Here is a 25,531-nt window from a genome sequence, read left to right as displayed (position 1 = left end):
AAAATCAGAAATTTATTTAATAGCAAGTACAATACTTGTGTCAGTTCATATTTCATTAAGTACTTTTACCGTTTGGTTTGCAAGCCACATGGCATTTTTGTGCATGTCCTGTCCTGTCAGGGTAATATTGGCAGAACCCAGGAGAAAAACTTTCCACATGTAATACTTGATTTTTCCAGGAATGACCTTAAACAACATCCCATGAGCCACTCACAACTTTTGCAACACTACTGTTTACTGTTCATAAACTGTCTCAATAGGCAAGGCTGACTTCATGGTCATTATGGCAAAGAAAACGGAAGGTTTTGGTGTAAATTTGGAGTGTTAAGCAATGTTTATCTTAGCTATTTCTAAATGGTCTTTTTGTTTGCAGTTCTTCCAATATACACTTCTCTAAGATTTACCAGTTGATCAAACTGGGGCAATGCCATCAAGTTGAATTGGGCTCATGGGGTGATTAACGTGGTAAGGGAGGACACAGAAGTGGTTTACCACTGCCTTTTTCTGTGCACCCCACCCACTACATTTGGGAAATCTGCAGGGGTCAGCACAGCTGGAGTGCAATGGCTGAATCTTGCCTTGGATGAAACCACCTTCTTGATCATGGTATCACGCTGTGAGCTAAAATTTTAACAGATTTTAATTCAAAGAAGCAGTTGTGTATAAACTGATTTTTTTCTTGTAGAATAATTACAGCGAGATCATTAAAATTAAGTAATGTAGTACAGTAAATTGACAAAAATGTAATCATTAGATTATACTGTACTGGCTAAGCACACTTGCACATACAAAAAGCGAAAATATTAATTTCAACGACCCATTATATAGACCCAGGGCAAAGCCAAATAATAAATCACAACAAAAATTAAAGAAAAATAAACGAATGGGTCTTAGTTCTTGTCATGATATTCGTTCATTAGAGGTCTTTGACGTTTTATTCACTTATTATTTTATTACCAGGAAGATTTGGGGGGAAAAAAACAGAAGCAAGTGGAGTTGTTCTTAATCTTAGTTGTTCGTAGTTGTTACCGGCCTGAACCAAATTCCACACCTTGACCGCCACAGGTACAAATCGTCTTTGATTACTGAATTGTCACTTTAAACGGTTACATTACAACATCCAATTTGGCAGACAGTCCCGAGCCTAGGTAATGCACACAAAGCGACTGTAAACCAAACACTTCATCAGCGAACACGAATTTCTTGAACTTTTCCGCTCATTCGAGTCGCGCAACTTTCCCGGATTTTGTGCGGCTGCGCAGTCGGGGGCCTCGAAAAACACTTCCTCGAGCCTCCAAACGCACGTTACTTTCACAAATCACTGTCAAGGAAACGGCCCTTGCCACCCTCCTCTGCTTTCCCATTGCTCCGTCGCAAAGTGACAGCCAATTGGAATAGAGGAACTCGGGGGTAGAGCAGGTTTGGCCCCGCCTACGCGTGATGATTGACACAGGATTTGCCAGATGGATTCCACAGCAGAATGATAGGTCTGCGTTTGACCACCGGCTACGCAAAATGAAGTTAGTGCTTACATACTTAGACTAGGTTTAGCGAAATACATCGTCTGAATGCACGTTATCCCGTACAGACAGACATACAGTTTTATTAGGGCAGCGTTTCGAGGTAAGTCATAATCTCTTAAACTGCAGGATTTGGGGACTCTGTGCCTGAATACAATGTAAGTCTTGTTTATCCGGCTTGACAGAGGGAAGCTCCACCCACTGAGCGCAGCGCAAAAATTAGACGGGGGACGCAGTTAAAAGTTGTGCTCTTGTCGCACTGATGAGCTTCCGGATTCTCATTCTGTGCCAGAAGTTTCTTCCACACCCTCAACGCATTGCTTCTAAGAAAAAAAAGTCACAACACTGTACATGTCTAAGAACGATTGCTGTGAACATCCATTAAATTACATCCAGTCATTGTCAGTTACCGCCGGGCCAGCGTGGGGTCGCGGTGGTCCGGAGACTATCCTGGGCATGCAGGACGTTTTGTATGTTTAATATTACAAATGAGCTAAGTTAGCTTGCACAGTCACTCTATATAGAAGTCGCTGTGTAGAATGCGTTTTTTTTTGTACTTGAAGAAGAAGAGAGAGAAAATTTGTAGAAACTAAGTGGCTGTGCTGAGATGCAACAATGAAGTTAGTAATGAGCATGCAAAAAAAAATTTTCCCCAATAAATATTATTATTTTGTAGAAATCATTCTGATAAGAAATTGACAGCAAATTACAACCAAAATGAAGATTTGTGCTTATGTTTGTATTGACCACATTTTAAAAAAGTTCTTATTTTTAGGCAGAGCCTACTATTATGTAATGTTTAGTTAAGAATATTTCAGTTATGTGAAAAACGTTTCCTTTCTGTTTAAAATGAGAGAATTATTTGGCTTAGGAGCAGGAGAGAAGGGGTTTTTTGCATAGGCTCTTCTCAGACATTATCATAGACATGGTTAATATTTGCCTTCTTTTTAGGATTGTAGGCACAAGGTCAGAACTGGAATCTAAGTTAGACAGTTTTGTGCTTTTCTAAAAGAAAAAATTCTGAAGAAGCCTTACGATACAAACCTGTGGTGGAAAACAATGTTAGACATCTGTAAGTCACTAGAGTACAAACAGCAGAGCCACAAAGGAAATCCACCTGAAGAACCAAGCCTATGGCCACCAGGATACAGATATCCTCTCTGGAGAGAACTTGCACTGTTCAAACAAAAGGCGACGGGAACTTGCTCCCCCCATAAGGAACACTCCTTAAGCAAATTCCGCACCTGTTCCATATTGCGCTACCCTTATGGGAACTGAGCACGTGTTTCTCACTTACTGGGGTAAATTACATGATTCTAAATGTCATTTTAAAGGCAGAGAACTGATGTAGGTTATCTTTGATTCTAAAGTAAGACTACATGGTGGTCTTTTGTTGACATGACCAACACTTCCTGCTGAGCATAGGCTTGACTGTATTTTGGCAAACCTGAAATAGCCACTCCAGCATGTTTACACTGATGATTTGCCTTTTATTTCTACTAGGAGATGGATGCAGAGAAAGGAGGAGTCTTTTTTGGACAGAGAGAAGAGGATGTGGTAATAGAGGGTGACTTGGGTGTGGATGGGCCTTTCTTTTGCCCCAGTTCCATCTGCTCGGTGACACCAACGACCCTGGAGGAGTGGGCACTAGACCCTCAGTGTGTACGTATGTTTTAACTATAGTGTATGAATGTCACTGTCATTATGCTGCGAACCAGTCAGCTACAGACTACTGAAAAACATTCCTCTAAATCAATTATACACATTGTGATCCCCTTTTTGTGGTGAGTGTAATCTCTCTGGTGGTTATTTATGGTAACAAAGATTTTTTTTTTTCTGTAACAGGGTCTAAATGACAGTGAAGCTGAAGATGTCTTGCACGCCATCAACCCAAATGATGTGTTTCCCCCAGGACCCCCTGGGGAGTGCTTTTCTGAGAGTGACAGTGGCGCCTCTGAGGACCCTCTCTCTGACAGCTCTCCGGAGGCATCCGAGCTTGCCCAGCCCCCCACCGCCATCTACCAGGTTGTTTATGACATCGGCAGGCTCAATAACATCAAAACAGAGCCAAAGCAACAAAGTGTTGACGTTATATCAATAGAACTGGGTGAGTCACAATATGTCACGTTATGTCCCTTTGCTTTTCATTGTTAAACTCTCTGGGTTTGAAACACATTAATTTCGTGTTCAGTCAGTAAACACTCATACTAGTATTACTCAAAAAAATATGTTTGCTTTAGGAAGCAGTTTCTGTAATTCCTCATGGTCTGGCATCAGTAGTTCACATTTAGAGCTGCACATATGAATCAGTTATATAATAAACACTTCAGCTCATAAACACTTAACTTCTTTCGCAGGGAATTCTTTTAGTTGTTTTGTTGTTGCCATAAACTTTAGTATTGAATTTGCCTGAACCTTTTGCTCTCAGACTTCGTTAAGAGAGTGATGGTGAAGACTGTTTCCTTCTTCAGATGAATGGAGTTCCCAAATGTTGATTTCTGAGTCTTGTGTTGTAAATGAGCTGCCACTGGTACCCACGGGCAAACCCGATGATGCTCCCTCCACCGCCGCAGTCTCTGAAGATGCTCACAATTTGGAAAACGTACCGGTAAGTCCTGGGTAAAAGGCAGATGGAGTCAAAGAAGCTATGAGTTCCTAACAACTAAATATGCAGAATTTATAAAATATTACTTGTGACATAATAAAAATTTTAAATAGTAATAGAAGCAAAAAACACTTAGCCACCACACTCATGTATGTACTCTGTACATTATGCACATAGTTTGACTGTGTACATCATTTATACACTAAATAGTTAATTTAAGCACAAATTAGGTTTCGTGTAAGTGAATTTTATGTGTATGGAGACCGCATTCTTGGGTAAAAAAACTAGAATGTAAACCCTGCATCAGGCTGCTAAAGTTCAGATAGCGCCATGTGTGATTGTAACAGTGTTCCTCATGGCTTCCTTCACGTCTCTGTTCAGTTTTACCCAGACCTGCATCTGACTGAGGAGGAGCAGAAGCTGCTGACTCAAGAAGGCATTTCCCTACCCAGCAACCTGCCCCTTACAAAGGTACAGTAGACTCCTCTGGGCTCCTGTGACCCACAGCCAGGTTGTCTGTGTGTTTGTACTGCGCGTGGTCTGTGTCACATGTTGTTTTAAACCTTCAAGTACAGGGTACGCAAGAAAGCAGTATAATCATAAAAATCTTATTGAATTTCTTTGAATATTTTTATTAACGTAATATATAATAATATATTACATTACATTATGTACACTCAAGAAATATATTTATAATTCTGTTTTTATGTTGTTACTTGATCTAGGAACTTAGTGTTTTATACTAAAATAACATGTTTCTAGGGCTCAGAATTTTGGATGTCCATGTATTAAGACAAAATATTTTCACATTAAACTACTTTTGTAAGTCAGCTACTCTGATGTGTGATTTCAAGGAAGCGGCTGTCTCGTTGCGACTGGGGTATAAAGGATAAGTGGTGTGCTTGTAGTGTCTATCATCGCAGACTTATATTTAACAAGAAGCGATATGATATCTGCAGTACACAGTTTGCAGTGACCTGCAGGAATGTCAAGTTTAACAAGGCTGTGTTGCAGGCAGAAGAGCGCATACTAAAGAAAGTGAGACGCAAGATCCGTAACAAGCAATCAGCTCAGGACAGTCGACGCAGGAAGAAAGAGTATATAGATGGACTGGAGACGCGGTATGGTGGCATCTCTCTGTGTTTATGTCTGCATGTGTGGCGGTATCTCTTCTATGATCCATTCCTGTACATGTCTTTATATACAGTACTTTTATAATTGGGGAAAAAAAAAATCTCAGTATCTTCACACCGCTCTGTCTTGCTGTGTTTTTCAGTGTGACAACTTGCTCATTACAGAACCAAGAATTGCAAAGGACAGTGGAGCAGTTGGAAAAGCACAACCTGTATGCATCATGCCCATGAACTAACAAACTGTGGGTGATAAAGGTCCTGTTTCGGAGGTTTTCGAACATGAAGACATGTTGTGTAACTTTTTTTCCTCTGTATATGTGTACACAGGTCTCTTATGACCCAGCTACGCAAACTGCAGTCTCTGATTAAGCAGACAGCCACTAAAGCTGCACAGACTACCACCTGCATTATGGTGAGAATGTTGTACTTTTTGGTGTCTTCTGCTTTTTAACAACACTGGGATGAATACGTGCAATTAATGTGTCCGTGTGGTCTTTTGTCAGATCCTCATCTTCTCTCTCACACTCATCATCTTCCCAAGTTATAGTCCCTTCAGTTATAACTCTGTGTCAGAGGAGCAAGGCTATACTCCAACTGGAGGTGAGTTTGCCCATCTGTTTTTAGGTAGTATTTGCATTTACATTTATTCATACAGTAGGTGATTTTCCCCAAATTAATGTACAGATCAGACTACTTCTTTTGCATTAAGTCTTGCATATAAATATATCCTCTTGCTCTTCAAATTGAACACTTCACATATGCACTGCACTTGATGCAAAGGTAGATGGGGTAGAGTGGAACACTGACGTCACACGGTCCCGTAGGCAAGAGAGCACACGAAGGCAGAGAAATGTTTTACAGTTAGACACTCCTGCTTTAAACTAATGTTGAAATGTTAATTGTTAATTGTTTGCTTTCCTATTATCGTCCCACACAAAAATTCCATTGAGGAGACAATTCTGTGTGTTATACTAAAATATTCAGCAGATTAAATAGGACCTGCTCGACATGTTCAACAGGCTGATAATAATGGTGATATTGGAGAGTTTACTGTTTGTAGATTTTGACCATGGCTGTTTGTAGTTTCAAACTATAGGAAACTCCAGTGATGATCTAGCTTCTGGAGGAATTTGCTGAAAATTTGATGAAAATACAAGATCACATTGTTAAACATTGCAGATATGTAAAAAAATGAATAAATTGTCAGCTCGTGACAAAAACTGATGTAGCATTCCTCACGAAATCATATTTTACAGCAATCACTCTTGTCCAACCAGGGTGGGTTTTTATATAATTATTTACCTATTTCTCCTAAAGGGTGTGCTATAGCTATGGAATGTAAGACAACAACATACATTATGACCCATGTGCCCATTTTTTGTGTTTTTCATTCTTACAGTTATTTCCAGAAATATTCTGACAGACCCTGCTTCCTCATCACAAATATCGGAGGATGTGGACGACACAGTTATCCACCCTGATGTCTTGTCATATTTGCCAGACAGCAACCAATCAGACCCTCCAGGTCTCACATCTGGTGTTCTGCAGCAAACCATGGAAAATCCAGAGAGGGTTCTGCATGAAAGCTTGGCCCAGGAGGAGAACCGGTCCAAAAATGTCTCAACAGCGATTGAGGAACAGGCCAAATTAATGCCCATGGGTTTGGTATCTGCCAAAACACAAGACAGCACAAAAACTGATGCTGCAAAACCAGCCCATGCAGATGAGATGTAGGCAGACTTTTCATTTGACTACCTATGAACTGTTCTAAAGGGATTTTGAAACTCCTTCAGATTCCTAGAATGACAGCAGTCAGTTAAGATGCCCTTTGTTACAGTCATGCTGGCTTTTAATTTCCACCTTTTCACATTGTCAAGTGCTTCACTGAGTTAACTCTGTTGCATTAATTACCTTAGTTTCTTTTGTGCGCTGGGTATTCTCTTGAAAACCTTGATGAACTTGGGACATTTAGTTTTTTACTTTTCTCTTTTATGGTACATGGGTGGGAAACAAAATAAGGCTGTTTCAAAGGAGCTTATCTGTGAAAAAAATTCCATATCAAATGATGAATTACTGCCTTGCTTTATAATGCCTATAAATGTCAGTAAATGTTCCACAAAACAATTGCCGTGATCTATTTTGGATTACACACAAGTTTATAAACAATGAAACTGACATGAAAAAATAAGAACCTGTTTATGAAACATGGTATGCTTTAATAATTGAAGTGCCAACTTATTTAACAGTTTTATTACATGATATTAGCAGTTGCCTTGAAGGCTTATTTTTGCAACTCATAGCCGATTTCCGTTATCGTTTTCTTCCAGGTAATTTACACTTTGACCATATTTACTTAAGAATAAATCCCTGTGGCCATCAGTTTAGCTGGCAAATAAGCATAGTGTATGTGGTTAGAAACTATGAATTTGCTTTGTAGTTTATATATTTTGTATTTTATGTATTTATAAAGGAAGGGAAAACGTAAGTTGTGTGAATTGATTATTTTGTGTGAGGTAGACGTGTTTCGTAAGTTGGTTTGACTGAAGCAAATAAGACTTCTTTCTAATGGTACAATTTCTAATAAAGAGCCGGAACCAACATTTCAAGACTTTGTGTGACAATCCAACGTCCTCTTTAATGTCGCGTTAAAACGTCATGACGTAGCGCGCACGTTGTTCCGCTCGACTATACAGGGCTCCGCTGCGCCTGCGCAGGGTGACGTCACCGCATGGGACCTGTCACCTTGTGAAAACTTCCCTGCTGTTTCGTCTGACGTTACAGTTCTCGATTTGAGCGGTACCAGTTTTTTATCAATGACGAACACTGGAAAAGGAAGTTTCCAATATGAGGTGAGTATATATGTCTTTAGCAGCTGTTTTGTGAAGTGTTAACGGACTTCTGCGGCTGTTGTTGCGAGATGACCAAAAAGATCGTCGACAAGTTCAAGTTGTTGTTGGTGGCAGACTCTGCCTGGCAGCCTGCCCTTTGTCTTATAAACTTAACATAATTGTAACTAGTAAACATAGCTATAACATAGATAGTTTTCGAATGAGTTCGTTCAACTCATAACTGTAGTCTGCTGTCTTAAATTTGAGATCATTTTGTGCCACACATTGCTTATCGGCTTTTGCCAGAGGCTTGCCACTTGGCAGCTCAGCTGTCTTGCGGTGTACACGTGTAATTGAGTCAGCTGTGCGGTATCCTCCTCCTGTGTGTGTTCATTATGATTAGATGGGGGTAAATCATGTAGTGGGAGCTCGGGCACCACTGTGGTAAGGCCGAATGGTCCCCGAACAGCAGCAGCCAGGAAGCTTGTAACTCACTAACTGTTCTGCAAAATTACAATACTATAGAGTTGAGAAGCTTTCGCAACACTCCGCTTAGTTTGACCCATACCTACCTACCTACCTACCTACCTACCTACCTACCTACGTACGTTCGTTCGGAACCGAAACACACGCTTAGTCCTGAGCTCCTGGTTGCCGTTCACCAGTTTACTACTACACTAGTAGTTCCCAAAACTGGGCTTAATGTACTGAGTGTCTTTTCTGCGGTGTTTCCGAGGCATCGTTGTGTGCCGGTGGCGGCACGGTGGCGCAGCGGGCAGCGCGTCCGACCTCGTCTTGATCTGTGGTTTCGGACGTGGGCTTTTGTCTGTGCAGTTTGCAGGGCTTTTCTCGCAGTGCAAAGGCGCAGTTTGTAACTCTAAATTGTGTGTGTTTGTCTGTGGCTACCCAGTGATGTGTGTGCTCTGGGTACACGGTGTACTCTCGCTTGTGGCGTAGACTCCACACCATTGAGACTCTGCCTTGGAGAAGCAGTTAGTGATAGTGGACATGTGAATGATGAATGAAGTCCTGTTTTTCCTCCCCTTTTGAAAATATCCTTTACTTTGCGGAACGGACTAGTCTGGCTTGCATGACTGGACTGGATTTTTTTTAAAAAAAAAAAAAAAACAAACTAGTGTGTGTTTTCAGTAGAAAAGATCAGATTTTGCATGCATGTATTGGACAAGTAGATACTCTGTGTGGTTCGTTCTAGTGTTTTCTGATGTTTGTGAATAGCTGCTTTGATTTTATCCGAGACAGTAAGTAGTTGTATGTTGTTTCGGTTTCTTGTATAACCAAGAGGTCTAGGTAGAGCTTAAACCACCCGGCTAGTTCAGAAATTGAAACTGCCTGAGTATCACTTGTGTTTTGTTCTTTGTGCCGTTGCTGTGTGTCATTGTTGCCTTTGTTTCCTCCCTTTTGCTCTCCACTACAGCTGAGAGGTCCAGCAGCGATGGCGTACTTCGTGTAGTCCGTGAAGCTCAAAGGGCTGCGTTCACCAGTACGTGAATCGGTAGAATGGAAAGTGACTGTAGGATCTCTGTGAAAAGTGTGGTCTTCTACATGCTCCTGTGGAGCTGGCTGTGTCTCAGGTGAGGCTGCGACTGAAGTCGAATAATTCTTTCTGCAACTCCACATGCGTAGGATTGAGCTTCTTATCCGTTTTCTTCATTTTCATGATTAATTTTTGCCTTTTTCTCATTTTTACATACAGAGTGTATTGTGCACCTGGTTTGAGCAAAGCAAGTACCTCCAGTAAGACTTCTGTTTATTTTTGAAAATAAGGGGGCAGATGTTGATCAGTAGAATTGTCTTAAATAATTGTTTCCGATAACTGATCACAACAGTGGCAATCCAGTAGCTTCCAGCTGAGTGCTAATTTAACGTCACATAAGTACGTGTTGTCGCGGCCTGGTCATTCCGTGTTCCCCACAAAGTACATGTTGGCAGGTCCTGATCACACCTGTGCTTCCTGGCAAGAGGAGGTTTGCTTGCTCATGGCTCTTTCTGCATTGCAGTGATGGAGGCCATGGCCACTCCCTGCTGGCAGGTGGAGGAGTTTGTGGTATCAGCAGAGTGTTTCCAGTGTAACACTTTCCAGCAAGTGAGTTGCAGCAACACATTCTGCTAACACTTTCCAGCAAGTTCCAGACAGGATGAGTAGCATCACTGTGGCCTTTAACTCCCGGTCTTCTTATCCTCCCACAGAAGCTGTGGCGAGAGTGCAGCTCAACAGGGTATGTTGAGAAGATCAACTGCACCAAGTCTAACAAGGATGAGTACAAGAGGTGATTATGTGATGTGAACACAGTTTGCCTGAAGGCACAGTTGTTTCTAGGTTCCAGACTTGGAGCAGTCATGGAAGTGATTTGATAATGTATATTCTAATGTGACTTCTCACCATATAAATATTTTCTGCTGTCTGATTGCATAGGCATTTCTGTAACCTGGTTCTTCATTGGTATTTCATTCACATTAGTTTAGTTTGTGTTTTTATTTGGTTTTTCATACACACTTCTTCCCCTCTTCTCCCCATGTGCCCCAGCTGTCGCTCTATCCAAATGGAGGAACATCTTTTCTGGAAATTTGAGGGCACTATGATGGCCCTTACGCTGCTTTTTGCCTTTCTGGTGGTTCTCCGGCAGAGGGCCTTGGATCGGTTGGCATCAGAAAAAGTTCGCAAGCAAATTGAATCCTTATAATATGTATGGGATTCAGGCCTTCCTGGAATGGCTGACTTGAATATTTTGTGAGCTGAAAGCAGAAGCAGGATTTATTTATTCTCCAGCATTACAATGCTTCGCTGTCAATCGAAGCCTATTCTAAGCTACAAACTTTCAGAAGAGTGACCAACCTTCAAAGATGGTCAACCCAGAAAATAATTAAGCTTTTTTCATTCTTTGCTAAAACCTCAGAGGATGTTAAATGTGTGTTTGAAATTTAAAATACATTGAACTGCAATTCCACAGAGACTTGTCTTCTCGGGAGAGGACACCCATATTTGTCCAAACTACGGAGGAAGACAAAATTTTATTTCAGGGCTGAGACGTTGCCATCCTTGAGGCTTTCAGTTCTCTAGGTTTTACTTACCTGCCACGTGGTAAAAATTTCACTAACAGTGCACAGTTTGAAGTGACAACAAAACAAAATGGCTTTCGCGAAAACCGACTCTACCGTAGTCTTTGAGAACTGGGTTTGGCTACATTGGTCATATTTTTGCCCATATTACAGATACAAGAAGGCAGAAAAATGACAGGAATTTGAAGGGGCGTGCAATGCACAGATATGAGAAAAGACTGCTTAAAGAGACAGGGTTAGTTTCATGTAGCTGCTGTTACTGAACACTGAAAACTTATTAAATGTAGAAGCAGGAGTATCTGCAGAATTAAGTTATTTTTTGCTCCTGTTATAATGGAGACAGAAGACGCATTAAAAATGTTTCCTGGTGACAGGTGAAAAGTTTGCCCGTTTCAGGGTCTCATTTCCAAACCTTAGTTTTCCCAGTTATAAATTGTCCCTCTTTTCATGGGAGTTTCCCCTCTTGCTTGCGATACGTGTGTTACAGGCCGGATGGATCTTGTGGATCACGATTAATCTATTAAGTTAACAAGGTTTCAATATCAGAACTAAAACAATTTTTATTGTGCACCAGCTACACAGCTAGGATTTGTTTTAGTTTATGGTGATACACTAGACAAATATCTTGGTCTCAGAAGGTAGCAGCTATAATTTGAATTAATGAGATTTTCATTGGCTCTCTCAGGTGTTCGTTATATGGATAAATACACTGCCATCTGTTGTGCACTTAAGTGTGTTACACAACTTCTGAGTGGCGTGGAAAATTTGATCTTTACTATTTAATTTTTACACAGTTGTCCACAGTTTGTATTTATTGTCAGTAAGTTGTTCAACTTTGCAATTTACAAGTCCGTATACCCTTCAGTTTTTCTTGTCATGATTTTGGTCAAAAGTTTTTTGCTTCCAAAATTTATGCCTGAATTCTTTATTTCCACTTATGCATACATATTTTTCCCCCACTTTGTGGGGAAAAATTAATTGTAACCTGTGCTGCAATGGTGAAAAGAAATTACAGTATAACATACAGTCCAAGTAATCTTCATGTTCTGTTGTCTCAGCAACAGGGGCTAGTGTTTGAAGTTCTGCGAAATCTTGAATAAATAAATTTTATTTCAGATATTATATGATTCTTAAGTATTTAAATATTGTTTGTGCAGTATATTTGATTTCAGCTTTGTTTTATTTTATTGTTTGTTTTATGGTGATAATGTAACGAACTGTATTGAACTAGTGTAATAGAGTTCAGTGTTTTGTTTTGAGGAATAAGTACTTAATGTCACCAGTCTGAAAAAGGTTTGGGTAGAAAGATGTGGTTAATATGTTGAAGTGAACTGCCTGGGATTTTTTTAGTGACCGTAGGACTGCAAAAATGTGTTCGGTGTTTTTGTTTTCAACTCAGTATCCAAACCAGGGAAGAGTTTGAGAATGTTATGGTGAATTCAGGTACATTGTCATGATTCTTTTTTTTTTTTTTGAGGCAAAGCATCAGTAAAGGAATTGAAGAGAGCTGGTACCATGTATTCCTTTAATCAAAAATAATCTCTGTACTTATATACATTTGTAAAATTTACATAAATAACCTCTTTTCTAATGACAATGCTGTGGGATTTCGAAAACAGTTTGAGAGAAAACTAAATGATAATTTCAATGTAATAAAATAGTGAAATCTTTGTCGCAGAAATGTACATGTTAGTAAGACTGCCTGCAGTGTGGTGCTACTCTGGCATGTTTGCCAGTTTCTTGCAAGTACGCAGCAGTCAGACCTAACACTTACTGACTGTGCCAATTATGAGCATATGTAGGAAATCCACAGTTAAGCTCATAAACACTTGAGAAAGAAGAAGTTGCACTTGGACCCCCGAGGACAGTCGCAGAGTTGACCAAACCGAGATCCCTTTTTCACCGAACAAAAGTCACCAATGTAACACTGGGGGGAAAAAAAAGTTAAAACTGTGTTAGTAGGAGAGTAAGTGCTCCCTCATCATCTTTGCAACATTTATTTCTTACGTTTCATTTGTGACAATTGAAATTTCTCCTTTCATTATTCTTACCTTTGTTTAGCTGACACCTTTGTTCAAAGTGACTTGCAATGTTGGATAATCAACAATTACAATAGCATTTTTGGACATAGTTCAGGTTAAATGCCCTGATTGAAGGTACTGCACCAGAAAAAGGATTTGAACCCAGAACCTTCCCAGTGCAAGGCTACAGCCCTGAATGGGATACAACCTGCTGCCCCACTTTTTTCATTTAAGCATCTAATTTTGTGAAACCACATTTTTCGGGAGAGTTGCAGGCCCTTTCGGTCTGGCTGCGTACCACAGGGAGGCGGCTCGTTTTCCTCTCCCAGCCTCCCATTCTTCGGTTCTGGAGCTTTTCCAGGACATTGTGAAGAACGTCCAGCTGGAACAAATAAGAGTGACCACACTGAGCACACAGGAGCCTCACACAGCACAGGCAGCTGTTCAGTGCAGAAAGCAGGTATGGAAAAGCTGATGAAACTCGAGTTTCAAACTCTGCAGCTCTTGTTCAGTTAATATCTTGCCCAAAACAGTTCCTATCTGTTTGTTTTTTTTTCTTGTGTTTCACTGATTAACTGCTAGGACCAGAAATTATAACATATACTATAATTCAGGTAGAAATGTACCATAAATTGTACACACAACATAAGCACAGGTAAAAGTTCAACATTAAGTGCATTTGTATACTTGGCAGATACTTTTCTCCAAAGCGACTGTCAATGAGCTCTATGTAGTGTTATCAGTCCACACACCTTATACACCATGGTGACTTACACTGCTAGATACACTACTTACACTGGGTCTCTCATCCATACATCAGTGGCACACACTAGGGGTGAACCTGAACGGCATGTCTTTGGAGTGTGGGAGGAAACCGGAGCACCCAGAGAAACCCAGGCAGACACAGGGAGAACCTACAACCTCCACACAGACTGAGCTGGGATCAAATCCATGTCCTCTGGCACCACCCAGTGCAGTGAGACAGCAGATACTAACTGATGACGATGATCATGTTCCTATAAGTTAAAAATGTGGGAAGATTCATCAGCATAGAAGCAGGAGCTCCGGGAGTTATTCTGCTGCGCTCGGAGGATTAACTCTCACGTCTTCAATCCCGAACGGAAACCTACTAATCTGAGGCCGCCGCACTTAATGTGTTAAACGTGTCACCTCCGCACTTCTATTGAGATCAGTAGAAACGGTGTAAAGGGGGCAGACAGAAGACAGGACCTGTGTTCATATGAGTGAACGCGCCCTGCGGCGGAGAAGCCAGGCCGAGTATCAATGAGAGAAAGGCTTCATTCACACTTTCATTCATTCTGGAGATGGCAGAACCCAAAGGCAAAGGGAGACGTCGTACTCATGCACGCGCGGGATATACAAGTCAAGAGTTGTTCTGTCAACGAAAGATTGGTGGTTTGCTCAATCCTGGTCGCTGCGTTACTATATTTTTCTAAATTTATGTTACTTTTTTGGGGGGGTGCGATGGCGCAGCGGGTTTGGCCGGATCCTGCTCTCTGGTGGGTCTGGGGTTCGAGTCCCGCTTGGGGTGCCTTGTGACGCACTGGCGTCCCGTCCTGGGTGTGTCCCCTCCCCCTCCGGCCTTACGGCCTGTGTTGCCGGGTAGGCTCCGGCTCCCCGCGACCCCATATGGCATAAGCGGTTCAGAAATGTGTGTGTGTGTGTGTGTGTGTGTGTTTTTGGTTTTTTATTAGCCTTCATTCATCGGACGCTCCATCCAGAGCGACTTACGAAGTTCTATAGAAGTTAATTTCAGAATGATTTGCCTCGATCCAGGGTGGGATTCGGAACAGACACGCGCAGGGTGAGGGTGCCACGAGTCCGCACTGATTCTGAGCACCGCCTGCCGCAGCACACGTCGCGCACATCCGACCGCACACAGCCGCGCGTAGTCCCACTCACCAGCTCTCTCTTGTGCTCGCTCTCGTCGTCCGTCCCCTCGGCGCGGGAGCGCGCGGACAGGGCGCACAGAAAGGAGCCCAGCACGAGCGCGATGACTGCCAGCTTGGCCATTGTGCCGCTGCGGCGACCGCGCACACTGCTGCTCTGTCTTGGTGTCACAGCCCGCGCGCGTCAGCAGAGGCGAGCGTGTCCGAGCGCGAGCGCTGGGGAGCGCTGTCCGCGGTGCTAAACGGATTTGAGGCGGAGGACGGAGCGCAGAGCGTGTGTATGTGTGTGTGTGTGTGTGTGTGTGTGTGTTTTTGGTTTTTTATTAGCCTTCATTCATCGGACGCTCCATCCAGAGCGGGACAGCGGGAAGCGCTGCATTCCTCGCATAATCATGAGTACCGGACGCGAAGGTGGTCCACGTCCTCCCTCGGGTCGACTTGTCAATCATTGTTTGACGTGAAGCCCCGAATCTTTCTGGCCTGATTTTTGTTTCTACACGTGACCGCGTGTAATAGTCTATCGATATTTCTTAATAGTTTTGCAGGCAGGAATTGGATGGTTCCAAGTTGTTTTTTTTCTTTTTTTTTTTTTTTCTGACAGAGAGGGGACAGTTAGTTCCAATGTGGTAAACAGCTCATGGCTCAGCACCATTAACCCCATTAAGCAAACTCGGAACATTATGTGGTCAATGGTGAGTTACGTAAAAAGATAAGGGGAAAGACCATGACCACATAATCCTGACGACGCTGTCATCCTAATCTTTTCCCTTTATAGACGAGTTTAATGGTCACACCACGTCAGAGAGCCTGCATCTCTCGGACCGCATGCGGAGACGTCGTTCGAACCCTTCCCACGATCCACATGATTCCACAGCGTGCAAGTGTTCGCACTATTTATCCGTGTTTTTGTTTATAAGCCGGTGCTGCTGTGACGTCTCTCCGCGCTTTAACGTCCCGTCAAAGCAGGACTGAAGTCTGGCGTGATGCGTAGCGGAGTCAAGTTCATACACGACATCTATGAAAATGTTATTAGTCCCTCTCCTCTGACTGCAATATTCCGCGATACGAAACCGGTCCAAGAAATAACGTGCAACAGCATTTGGCGAATGACTCGAACGCTGCGCTCTCACGGTCGGCGTCATTGCGCAGTTACAGCGAACATCCACCAGATGGCGGTGTCACTCGCTCAGTGCAGGAATGCGCGCGTTAGACGCATTCGCAGCGTCACTCGGCCGCCACCTGGACAAAAATGCTCTTATTTATATACAAATGAAGTCTGTGTTTGTTTTTACATTCCTTCTTATTTATTTTCATAAGTATTCACTGTCCGTTTACTACAAACATATTTATTATTATTATATACACTATTGTTTTGTGTCACCACAAGATGATGCTAACATATGCCATGAGGTTTCTATGGTGACCGGGTTGTAAACAATTTGTTTTGCTTTTTGTGCGCCTCAGTATCTCTGCGTAAGAAGACACTCCCCTGAATGTGACCAAAAGCAGGCAGGACAGGACATGTCTGTTCAGGGCTTTCTTAACTCGGCTCGCTGGTGTCCAGTGATGGCTTTCAGCAGACTTTCTTTGAAAATAAAGCTGTCTGAATAAAAATTTAAAACAAGCGTAAAATATTACTGTGCTATTAGTATGACAGAATTCTTTGTGAAGGTACTCAAGTTTCAATCTAGGTGCAATACTTTCTCCAGATTTATTTATGGACGTATTTCTGGGAAGGGGTCCTCCCAACAGATTCCCAAATGGGTCTGTGACCTAGAAAAGGTTAAGAACCTCTGCTTTTGGGAAGAACGAAAGGGAAAGGCTCTGTCTCTCACATGTGCTTTAATTATCCAGTTATCAGTCGGCACCGCGTTGCTCATTTGACAAGAATTTCTTTTGCAAACTATCTGCGGATGCATTTTAATCAGTTAGGTGTTTTGTGCGGTTGTGTTAACAGCTAATCTCTTTCTGAAATGTTATTCATCTGTCTAAATATTGCAATCTGTATACTGTCAGTTAGTTTCAGTTATGGAGCAGTAGGTGGTGTGGCGGTTAGGGAATATCTTCCTAAATTCACAGTGAAATCTGATGCCTGGTCTGCCTGAGACCTGAAAGTAAAGCTGAGAGGGAAGAAAACAAGACCCGCTTGGTGCTGTTGGGAAGTCAGTGCTGTAAGCAAGCTGATATCTGAAGACTATTACTTTTCAGTCACCTGATGTCATTTACATTTACATTTATTTAGCAGACACTTTTTCTGCAAGGTGACTTCCAATGAACCCTATGTAGTGTTATCAGCCCATGTCTTACATACCTTATATGTCATCTATCCTGGCTGATGGCAATGGACTTTGGTATTCTGACATGTAATTAATCAGATGTTTCTTCAAACTAAGCAGCTGTGCTTTATAGCAGATGTACACACTCAGTCTCTTTACAGTTCACCAGTGTACCACTGGCACCACTGTGCTTTCTACCAGTTAAAGTCTTTGTCAAGGGTCCATGAACTTCTTGCTGCTGCCTGCTTTTCAAGGTCCTGTAGTTCCCTGATGCGTCCACTTCCTCTGTTCTCCAGCACGAGATAACGTGGTTCACCCCCCCACACCCTTATTCCTCCACCAGTGGAGCAGTATATTACAGATGAGTAAGAATATCAGTTCAATTTTTATATACATTTGTTTGTATATAAGTCCTTTGTCTGTTGTGGAATGAACTTTTGTTTATTTCGAGTTGGACAGTATTTTGGAGAACACACGCACACTGTCTGAACCACTTGTCCCATACAGGGTCGCAGGGAGCCAGAGCCTAACCCGGCAACACAGGACATAAGGCTGGAGGGGGAGAGGACACACCCAGGAGAGGATGCCAGTCCATCACAAGGCATCCCAAGCGGGACTCGAACCCTAGACCCACCAGAGAGCAGAACCCGGTCCAACCCACTGCGTCACCACATCCCCCTACTTTAGAGAAGACCGTCTGCCAAAAGCAAAATGCATCAGTGTAAATGTTCCAGATGGGGCCAACTCCCCTGTCCATGGTCTTGATATCTTTGCTTCTCTTCATCATTAACACAGACCTATACACTCACTTTAGGAAATCAGTGGCATGTTGCGACATCCTAAACCATTAATTGTCTCTTTTGGAGCCTCTTTCTTCTGCTTCAGCAGCATCTCGTTCATTTTGTCAACCGGTCTTGATGAGGCATGTAGCTCACCAGAAATGAGTCTACCATCAGGGCAGTTGAACTGGAGTTAAGGGTTTAAACATGTGACCGCTGCGGGTTATTGAAAGATTAGAGGTCAGATGCTGGAGCCTTGTTTATTTCAGTTACAGCAAAACTTGTCAACAGCCAATGGTGTTAAGAGTAAAAAAAACAGGAAAAGTGTTTCATATCTGTGATGTTACTACAAAATATACAAAATGCACTAAATGTGTTTGGGAAGTCAATTTAATTTTTGTCATCATAATTACAACAATACATATATAAATTTCTTTGGCTTCTCTTCCTTCAACAAATTTACAGAAAAGCATAATTTGATTCTTTGGCTCTAAACTGAGTGATCATTTTTGAAGTGAAAAGATGAATAGGGTGTATTTTTGAGAGCATCTGAGTAGGTTTTTTTAAGTCTATATACTTACTAAGCAAATGAAGGTCATCAGTTCAGTAGTGGACTTCAGCACACGACTGAACAAGACGAGCAGACACAACAGTGAAAGTCTGGCCATATTTACAGGGAATAAACAAACAAAAACCAAAGCACGGATGGACAAATCTGTAACGGGGTTTCAGACAGTTGCGGCTACTTCAGATCCACAGCTGTCAACCATATTGGAGTTTGTTAGATTCACTTCAATTCAGTTTATTTTTACAGAGCACTGAACAAAGGCCCAAGACAAATGAAGCAATAGATAGTTGGCTATATACAAAATTACTGCGTTATCCATGCAGTTATTAAATCTCTAAGTATGTCTACCGGCCACGGAGGAAAGGAATAAAAACTCCCAACTGAGAGTCAAGGGAGAAAAAACCTCTGGGGGTCCAAGTTCCAGTGGATGCTCACTCTTCCTAGACATTCTAGATTTAAAAAGACTTTTAAGTGGATTTACAACTACTAATAACATTGTAGCTGAGTGTTAACTCGATGTCCAAGTTCACACAGGTACGTCTCATTCATCATAGCAGGTGGTCATCAGCTTCAGTGAGCATGGGCTGCTGGTATGACGGCTGACACGTGTTACGTGTGAGCACCTTTGCAGTGCTGTGACCGGGGCGGAAACCAGACTGAAATTTTTGAAATACATTATGATGATTAAGATATTTTACAATTTGGGAAGCGACGGTCTTTTGTAAAATTTTGGATAAAAACGGTAGATTAAAGATAGGTCTATATTTACTTGGGTTATTAAAATCAAGATTCAGTTTCTTGAGTAGAGGTCTGATAATGGTGACTTTAAAGGCGTTCAGAATACAGCCATTAAGTAATGAGATATTAATGATACTGACAATAGATTCTGCGAGAACAGGGAACTGGACCGCCAGTTCATGTTCACGGGGCCATACTCCTGATAACCAGCACCCACACACTGATGCTTCCTGAGCATTTTTCTTTTAACTGATGCTGATTCAGCTAGAATTTGTGGGTTAACCAAGTCTGAATTGATTTTAAAATGATGAACCTAGGTGGGGGGGGGGGGGGGGGGTGCAGTGGTGCAGCGGGTTTGGCTGGGCACGGGACGCCTGTGAGTCTGGGGTTCAAGTCCTGCTTGGGGTGCCTTGTGATGGACTGGCGTCCCGTCCTGGGTGTGTCCCCTCCCCCTCCAGCCTTATGCCCTGAGTTGCTGGGTTAGGCTCTGGTTCCCTGCAACCCTGTATTGGACAAGCGGTTCAGAAAGTGTGTGTGTGTGTGTGTGTGTGTGAACCTAGGTGGTGGCACCCAGTGCTATAACTGGGTGACTTGAGTGTGGAGAAATAAAATGTTATCAGTGTTGATACTGTGATGACAGAAAATAGTCACTGAAGTGAGACAGATGTACTTATTATGAATTAGGCTTCAGATGTACTGCATTATAATTTCCTGTAAAAACAGGGTCCCAAATCTTCAACTGAAACCCCTGACCCTGTGGGAGAAGAGCGGTAGAGCACCAGAGCAGTGTTCTTAGACCTCATGGTGTGCTGGATGAGGCCCAGCTCCAGCCTCATAGTACTTTCTGGCTCCTAAATTAGGCCTTCCTGTCCACAGTCCTGATGAGTAAGCACTTTCACTGGGAGAAGGCAGGAGGAGGGAAGGAAACAAGGTAAACACAGGCTTAAGACAAGCATTGCATACAGCTGGTGGCATGCAAAGGATGGCCAGGGGGTCAGCTGGTAGAGTGTCAGTCAAGATTCTGCTGAGGGCCAGGGAAGCATGTGGTATTGCTCCATCCTCACAGTTCTCTCACAGTTCTGAGCACTGACTCTCTGGGGTTGCATTGCCGTAGCTCCAGGCCTTTCTGACTCACACACTGACTGAAACCACTTGTCCCAAGTGGGGTCGCGGCAAACCGGAGCCTAACCCGGCAACGCAGGGCGTAAGGCTGGAGGGGGAGGGGACACACCCAGGACAGGACACCAGTCCATCACAAGGAACCCTAAGGAAGACTCGAACCTCAGACCCGTCAGAGAGCGGACCCAGCCAAACCCGCTGCACCACCGTGCCCCCGCTTTTCTGACTTTCAGACAATATTACCACCAGTTTCACTCCACCTTTCTGATTGAGTCTCCTACCTCACAGTCATGTCATTTCTTTCTCTTTGTCATTATTTACAGTATCTGATGTTCTTATCCTCAGAACTGACTGTATTTACCAAGCTTTTTGGTGTAAAGCAATAATAATCATACTTTTATAATAGTGGATTGCTATTACTGCATTAATTCTGTAAACTGCCTTTTTTAACTCACATTCCTCTTTTTTGTGGCTCTGGTCATGTGTCTTTTCTCAAATTTTGCAATCATGAACTCTTGAACTTGTGATTCCATGCATTCCCACCAGCTGACATGCTCTTTGTTATTTTGCAGCTTCCACTGCATTCCCTCAGTATGTTTCAAATTTCCCAGCCGTGCTTTCTTGCCTCCTGTGTTGAGTGTGTCATTTCCAGAAATTTCTCATTACTTCTGTTTTCAGAGAAACACCTGCTATGTCTGCGGTTTGGAACCCGCATCCCATCCACCGAGGCAGTCTCTTTTTTAATCCCACACTCACTTTGGCTGTGCTGAGTTCCAGATCACGCTGAAGAACAAATGTGGCAAAGCATCCGAGGGAAGAGCTCCTGTTTTCCCCCCATCTTGTACATTTAAACTATTATTACTAATAGTCTTTGCATGTTGGATTTTGTGAACTACTTATCATGAAATGTTATTGTTAACCAAACTAAAATTGTTTTTAAAAAATCTCATTTGTGCATAACAGAGTAATCCCTATTTTGGAGATAAAAGGCTAAGCCATTATCAAAACTTTATCTCTGAGGATTGGTGATTTCACCGTAAGTCTTTATATAGATAACGTACAGTTTGATACACAGGTAGTCCTAGACTTACCACATCCTGTATGTGACCTAGGGGAACCCGGATTTACGATAGTCCTCCCATCAGTGCCATTGTTTTATTTTTGGCTCCTGAGTTTGGGGCTTCTCAGTTACTGTATCTATCAGTGACTGTGTTTTATTTACAGTTACAGTTTTTTTTTTCTTTACAAAATGTTTCTGATTAAATTCAAGTTAATTTGTTACAATGACTAGCAAGCAAAAATGTATTTTGGTGATGCAGAGAAGAAAAATCTAAAGACAACTGATTTAAAAAGTGAAAATAATAGCTTGGTATGAAAATACTGATAGAATACTGTACAGTAATTATTATTATTATTATTGTTGTTGTTGTTGTTGTTGTTGTTGTTTTAGTATTATATGAACATGAATAATCTGTGAAAATAATGAAAAATGTAACAAAACTTTATTGTACAATGTTGCATTCATTCATGTTATGGTTTATGTATCATTTTGGTTTATGTAATTCAGGATGGAACCTTGTCATATAAGTTGAGGACAACCTGTGAATGGGCTCCTCACGTAGCAAAAATTTGACTTAATTCGAGGATATGCACATTTTCAAGTTTACTTTTAATTGCATTTTATCCACTGTTTTATTTTCTTAACACATTTACATTTATTCATTTAGCAGATGCTTTGCTCCAAAGCGACGTACATCTCAGTGAAAATACAATTTGTGCATTACATTAGGGGAAAGAAAGACAGAGCTGCAGACGCGTGATTCTTAAGTGCAGTTAGTTTGTTTCTTTCACCATACGCGCTGATGTTCATTCCATGAGTAGCGGCATAAAACTTATAATAATAAAAGACATCTAGAAGACTAGAAACATGGCAGCAGGGCAGTGCTGGCTTCATTCATTTCACTTCAACTGTGTTTACAGCTTATAGAAATTTTAATTTTAGAAGAAATTTTCAAATTTATTTTCAGTTTGCAAAATATTCTTTGTAGCAGATTTTCAGCTTCCTTATCCCATGTATTTCTTCCAGCAATTAAACTCCTGCGCACCAATGCACAATAAAGCATGTGGATTTGCTGTCAGATGAAACAGAATGTCGGATAACTGAGAATGTACTGTAGTTGGAAGTCAATGAAAAATTAAAAAATTACTTTTTTACACTGTAATGTAGTGGCCTCATGTGAAGAGTGCACCCTGCCTTGTGCTCTGTGTTTCCCAAATAGGCTCTGGACCTGTGGGATTCGCTACCAAACATGCACATATTGATGGTGGATGACTGGAAGTATTAATGAGTATTTTTTACTTGTTGTAGCTTTATCTGAAGTTTTTACACAACCTAATGTATTAACAAGTGGAGAGCTTTTATTGATTGTGACTTAGAGGTAAAAAGAACAAATCAAGTTACAAGCAATTCAAGTTAGAAGAGACCTGTGTTCTCCTGTGTTCGTTTAACCCAGTGTATTAAAAAATAAAAAAACTCAAATGAATGCATTTATTAAAGAATATAAACAACGTTTTTGTTATTACTGTTGTTATTCTTTAATAAAGAATATAAACAACATGTACTGCCTGTAAGCAGGTGCTCACAAAAATAATTGCATATGTTTTTTACATCAGAAGTGTCAACAAACTTCAGAACTGGTTTGTTTGACGCATGGTTTTTACAGAGCATGGAAGCAACATCCAAAAAGGACAGCTGCCCTGTCAGTGTAAAAACAAAGAATGATATATATTGAAGTGCACTGTTTTCTAAAGTATGTGATTCAATGAAAGTTGTCATATCTACATCTAAAAGTTGAAGATATTCAGACAAGTCAGGTAAGAGAGACTAAATATGTCTCACATGTGAACGTGCAATTGCACCTTTCCCGATACTGGGGAATTAAAAATATATGATCCTCTCAATAAAAGAAAGTTTGTCATATTGCAGCAGCAGTAAACTATAGTATTAACTAGTAAGGTTTCTTTGTGGGACCTTACTCAGCACCTGCTGTACTTGCACATTCTGACACAAAAAACTTTAAACAGATTTCTGGCTGTTGCCTTTTCTCTGAAGTGTGTCACGGAATGGAGAGTTGGTGATGGGTCCAATCGATCTTATAGATACAAACTCCCGTCCCTCTGGTCACCCAGGTCCTTATTCAGATCAGGACTGATCTGAAATAAAACAGACAACATGAATAAAAGTAGCTGGAACCATTTGGGATGATGGACTTTAACTCAGACATTTCCTTAAAAGATTACAGTTTTTAATACAGAAAAAGTCCTCTGCATGCATGCACACACACACATTTAAAATTGTAACCTTATCAAGAAATCCACAATGTCTATGTATCTGCATATATATATATATATATGTGTGTATGAGTGTGTGTACATGTATGTGCGTATGCTGTATGTACTGTATATACACACACAAACACACAGACAGACACACACACACATACACAATGGATATCAAAAGTCTTCATAACCAAATCTGATGACTGGGCAAGGAGAAAGCTCATTGGTTTGGTTACCAAGAAGGCAAGAGAAAACTTAAAGAAGCTGTGGGATTTTATGGCAGTTAACTAATCACTCCCTGCTTCAGTGCCAGAGTGGTAGTCAACACACTCTGGACATTTCCTGGTGGACTGGTCAGGTTTGGACTGAGTGGACTGAAGTTTGCTGGGCTGGTCAAACTGGCTGACCTAAGCAAAGGACTTGTTGGTTTTCATGGTTTATACCTGATAGACACAGATACACACACTAACAAACCCTACATCAGCCATTGACAGCCTAAATTTAACATGCAGCCAGGTCTAAGAATTTTGGGCAGTGAGATCTAGGTCCACTTGAATTGGTGCAACTGAAATTAAATTTTGATTGGTCATGTTGTCAGAGCACACACTTGAATTTTCGTATTTTAAAGATCTGTTTCTTATCAAAATCCGTAGGCTTCCGCAGTTGGTGTCAACTGACTGGGGGTTTTGTTCTTCGGGATTAAACCGTGTCATGTGGGACATTGGTTCCAACTTTCGCTTCTCTTGTTGGAAGCATCATAAGGGTGCAGCCACATCTTGTAAAGGTCCATAGGCCCATAAATACACCCACTTTCGTCAAACACCCCATTTCACATCTTACCTTTAAAAAGCACTGAGGAGGATGCATTAAAGTGCTCCAAAAACAATCAATTCATTTCGAGATGTCTCCTTGTCTTCGCAATCTAAAGGTAATGTTAAACCACTTATATACCCTCTTTTGCCATAACAACCAGGCAAGTGTTCGCTATGAGTCATATTCAACTGGATGGCACTTGCCCCAACCCTAAAAGACAATTCAAGTCGAATTTTTCCACATAGAGTCAGCTCATTGACTACAAAAGGACACTGCACAATGCGTTAATATAACAAAGGCACAGGATGGAATTTCTTGAACAGTGCTAGTTGAAAGCTGGAGTACATAAAATGATAGAATATTACAGAGGTACAAAATGATTGCAGAAAATGACAGAACAACTTTAGGTATGCACACTTTTTAAAAGTGCAAATGGAAATGATATATGCAATAATTCAGCAAGGCTCTCATTTTTTAATTTAAAAGAGGAATGTAATCACTTCTTATCAAATTAACCATGTTCTTGTTCTTATGTGTTCTGGGACATTTGAGTTTGTGTAGCAGTAATATTATTCATTTTTTGCACTCAGCTCTTTAAAGAACAGAATTAAAACCTTACACCTGAATTTTTCACATGCTATATACATGACAGTTAAATTAGCTGTAGTGTTTCATTGTTCAGTTGCCAGAAGTACTAAAGACCAGTCTGCAGCATGCAACCCTCAGGCTGAAAGTAAGACTCACAGCAACCCCACCCTGCATATAGCAACCTTTTTGGATATTTTACACAACTCTAAGCTCGGA

The 25,531-nt window shown here is 41.4% G+C and overlaps 3 protein-coding genes across 4 annotated transcripts; 2 read left to right on the top strand and 1 right to left on the bottom strand.

Annotated features, from left to right (window-relative positions):
* Positions 1-1,458: 1,458 nt before the first annotated feature.
* Positions 1,459-7,848, top strand: creb3l4 (cAMP responsive element binding protein 3-like 4). The gene is made up of 10 exons (XM_018764761.2): positions 1,459-1,623; positions 3,024-3,182; positions 3,366-3,627; positions 3,992-4,128; positions 4,507-4,596; positions 5,140-5,246; positions 5,402-5,470; positions 5,586-5,670; positions 5,762-5,858; positions 6,658-7,848. Exons 2-10 carry the CDS (start codon positions 3,027-3,029, stop codon positions 6,990-6,992), a joined length of 1,338 nt encoding a protein of 445 aa, XP_018620277.1. The 5' UTR covers positions 1,459-1,623; positions 3,024-3,026; the 3' UTR covers positions 6,993-7,848.
* A 141-nt stretch (positions 7,849-7,989) lies between these two features.
* LOC108941916 (protein JTB-like) lies at positions 7,990-21,714 on the top strand. 2 transcript variants are annotated; one of them, XM_018764842.2, is made up of 6 exons: positions 7,990-8,107; positions 9,522-9,678; positions 9,801-9,841; positions 10,105-10,190; positions 10,295-10,374; positions 21,254-21,714. In XM_018764842.2, exons 2-6 carry the CDS (start codon positions 9,605-9,607, stop codon positions 21,360-21,362), a joined length of 390 nt encoding a protein of 129 aa, XP_018620358.1. In that variant the 5' UTR covers positions 7,990-8,107; positions 9,522-9,604; the 3' UTR covers positions 21,363-21,714. The 2 variants fall into 2 exon arrangements, with proteins under 2 accessions (XP_018620358.1, XP_018620356.1); XM_018764840.2 differs by lacking the exon at positions 21,254-21,714 and adding an exon at positions 10,632-10,803.
* On the bottom strand, positions 12,763-15,368 carry LOC108941918 (cocaine- and amphetamine-regulated transcript protein-like). Its single transcript, XM_018764843.1, has 3 exons — positions 15,109-15,368; positions 13,484-13,567; positions 12,763-13,091 (listed from the first exon to the last, which is right to left on the bottom strand). The coding sequence occupies exons 1-3, from the start codon at positions 15,217-15,219 to the stop codon at positions 12,984-12,986; spliced, it is 303 nt and encodes a 100-aa protein (XP_018620359.1). The 5' UTR covers positions 15,220-15,368; the 3' UTR covers positions 12,763-12,983.
* Positions 21,715-25,531: the final 3,817 nt, after the last annotated feature.

Source organism: Scleropages formosus, chromosome 18 (assembly GCF_900964775.1).
Source record: "Scleropages formosus chromosome 18, fSclFor1.1, whole genome shotgun sequence".
Lineage (NCBI taxonomy): Eukaryota > Metazoa > Chordata > Actinopteri > Osteoglossiformes > Osteoglossidae > Scleropages > Scleropages formosus.
This window is presented reverse-complemented; position numbering and strand designations above follow the sequence as displayed.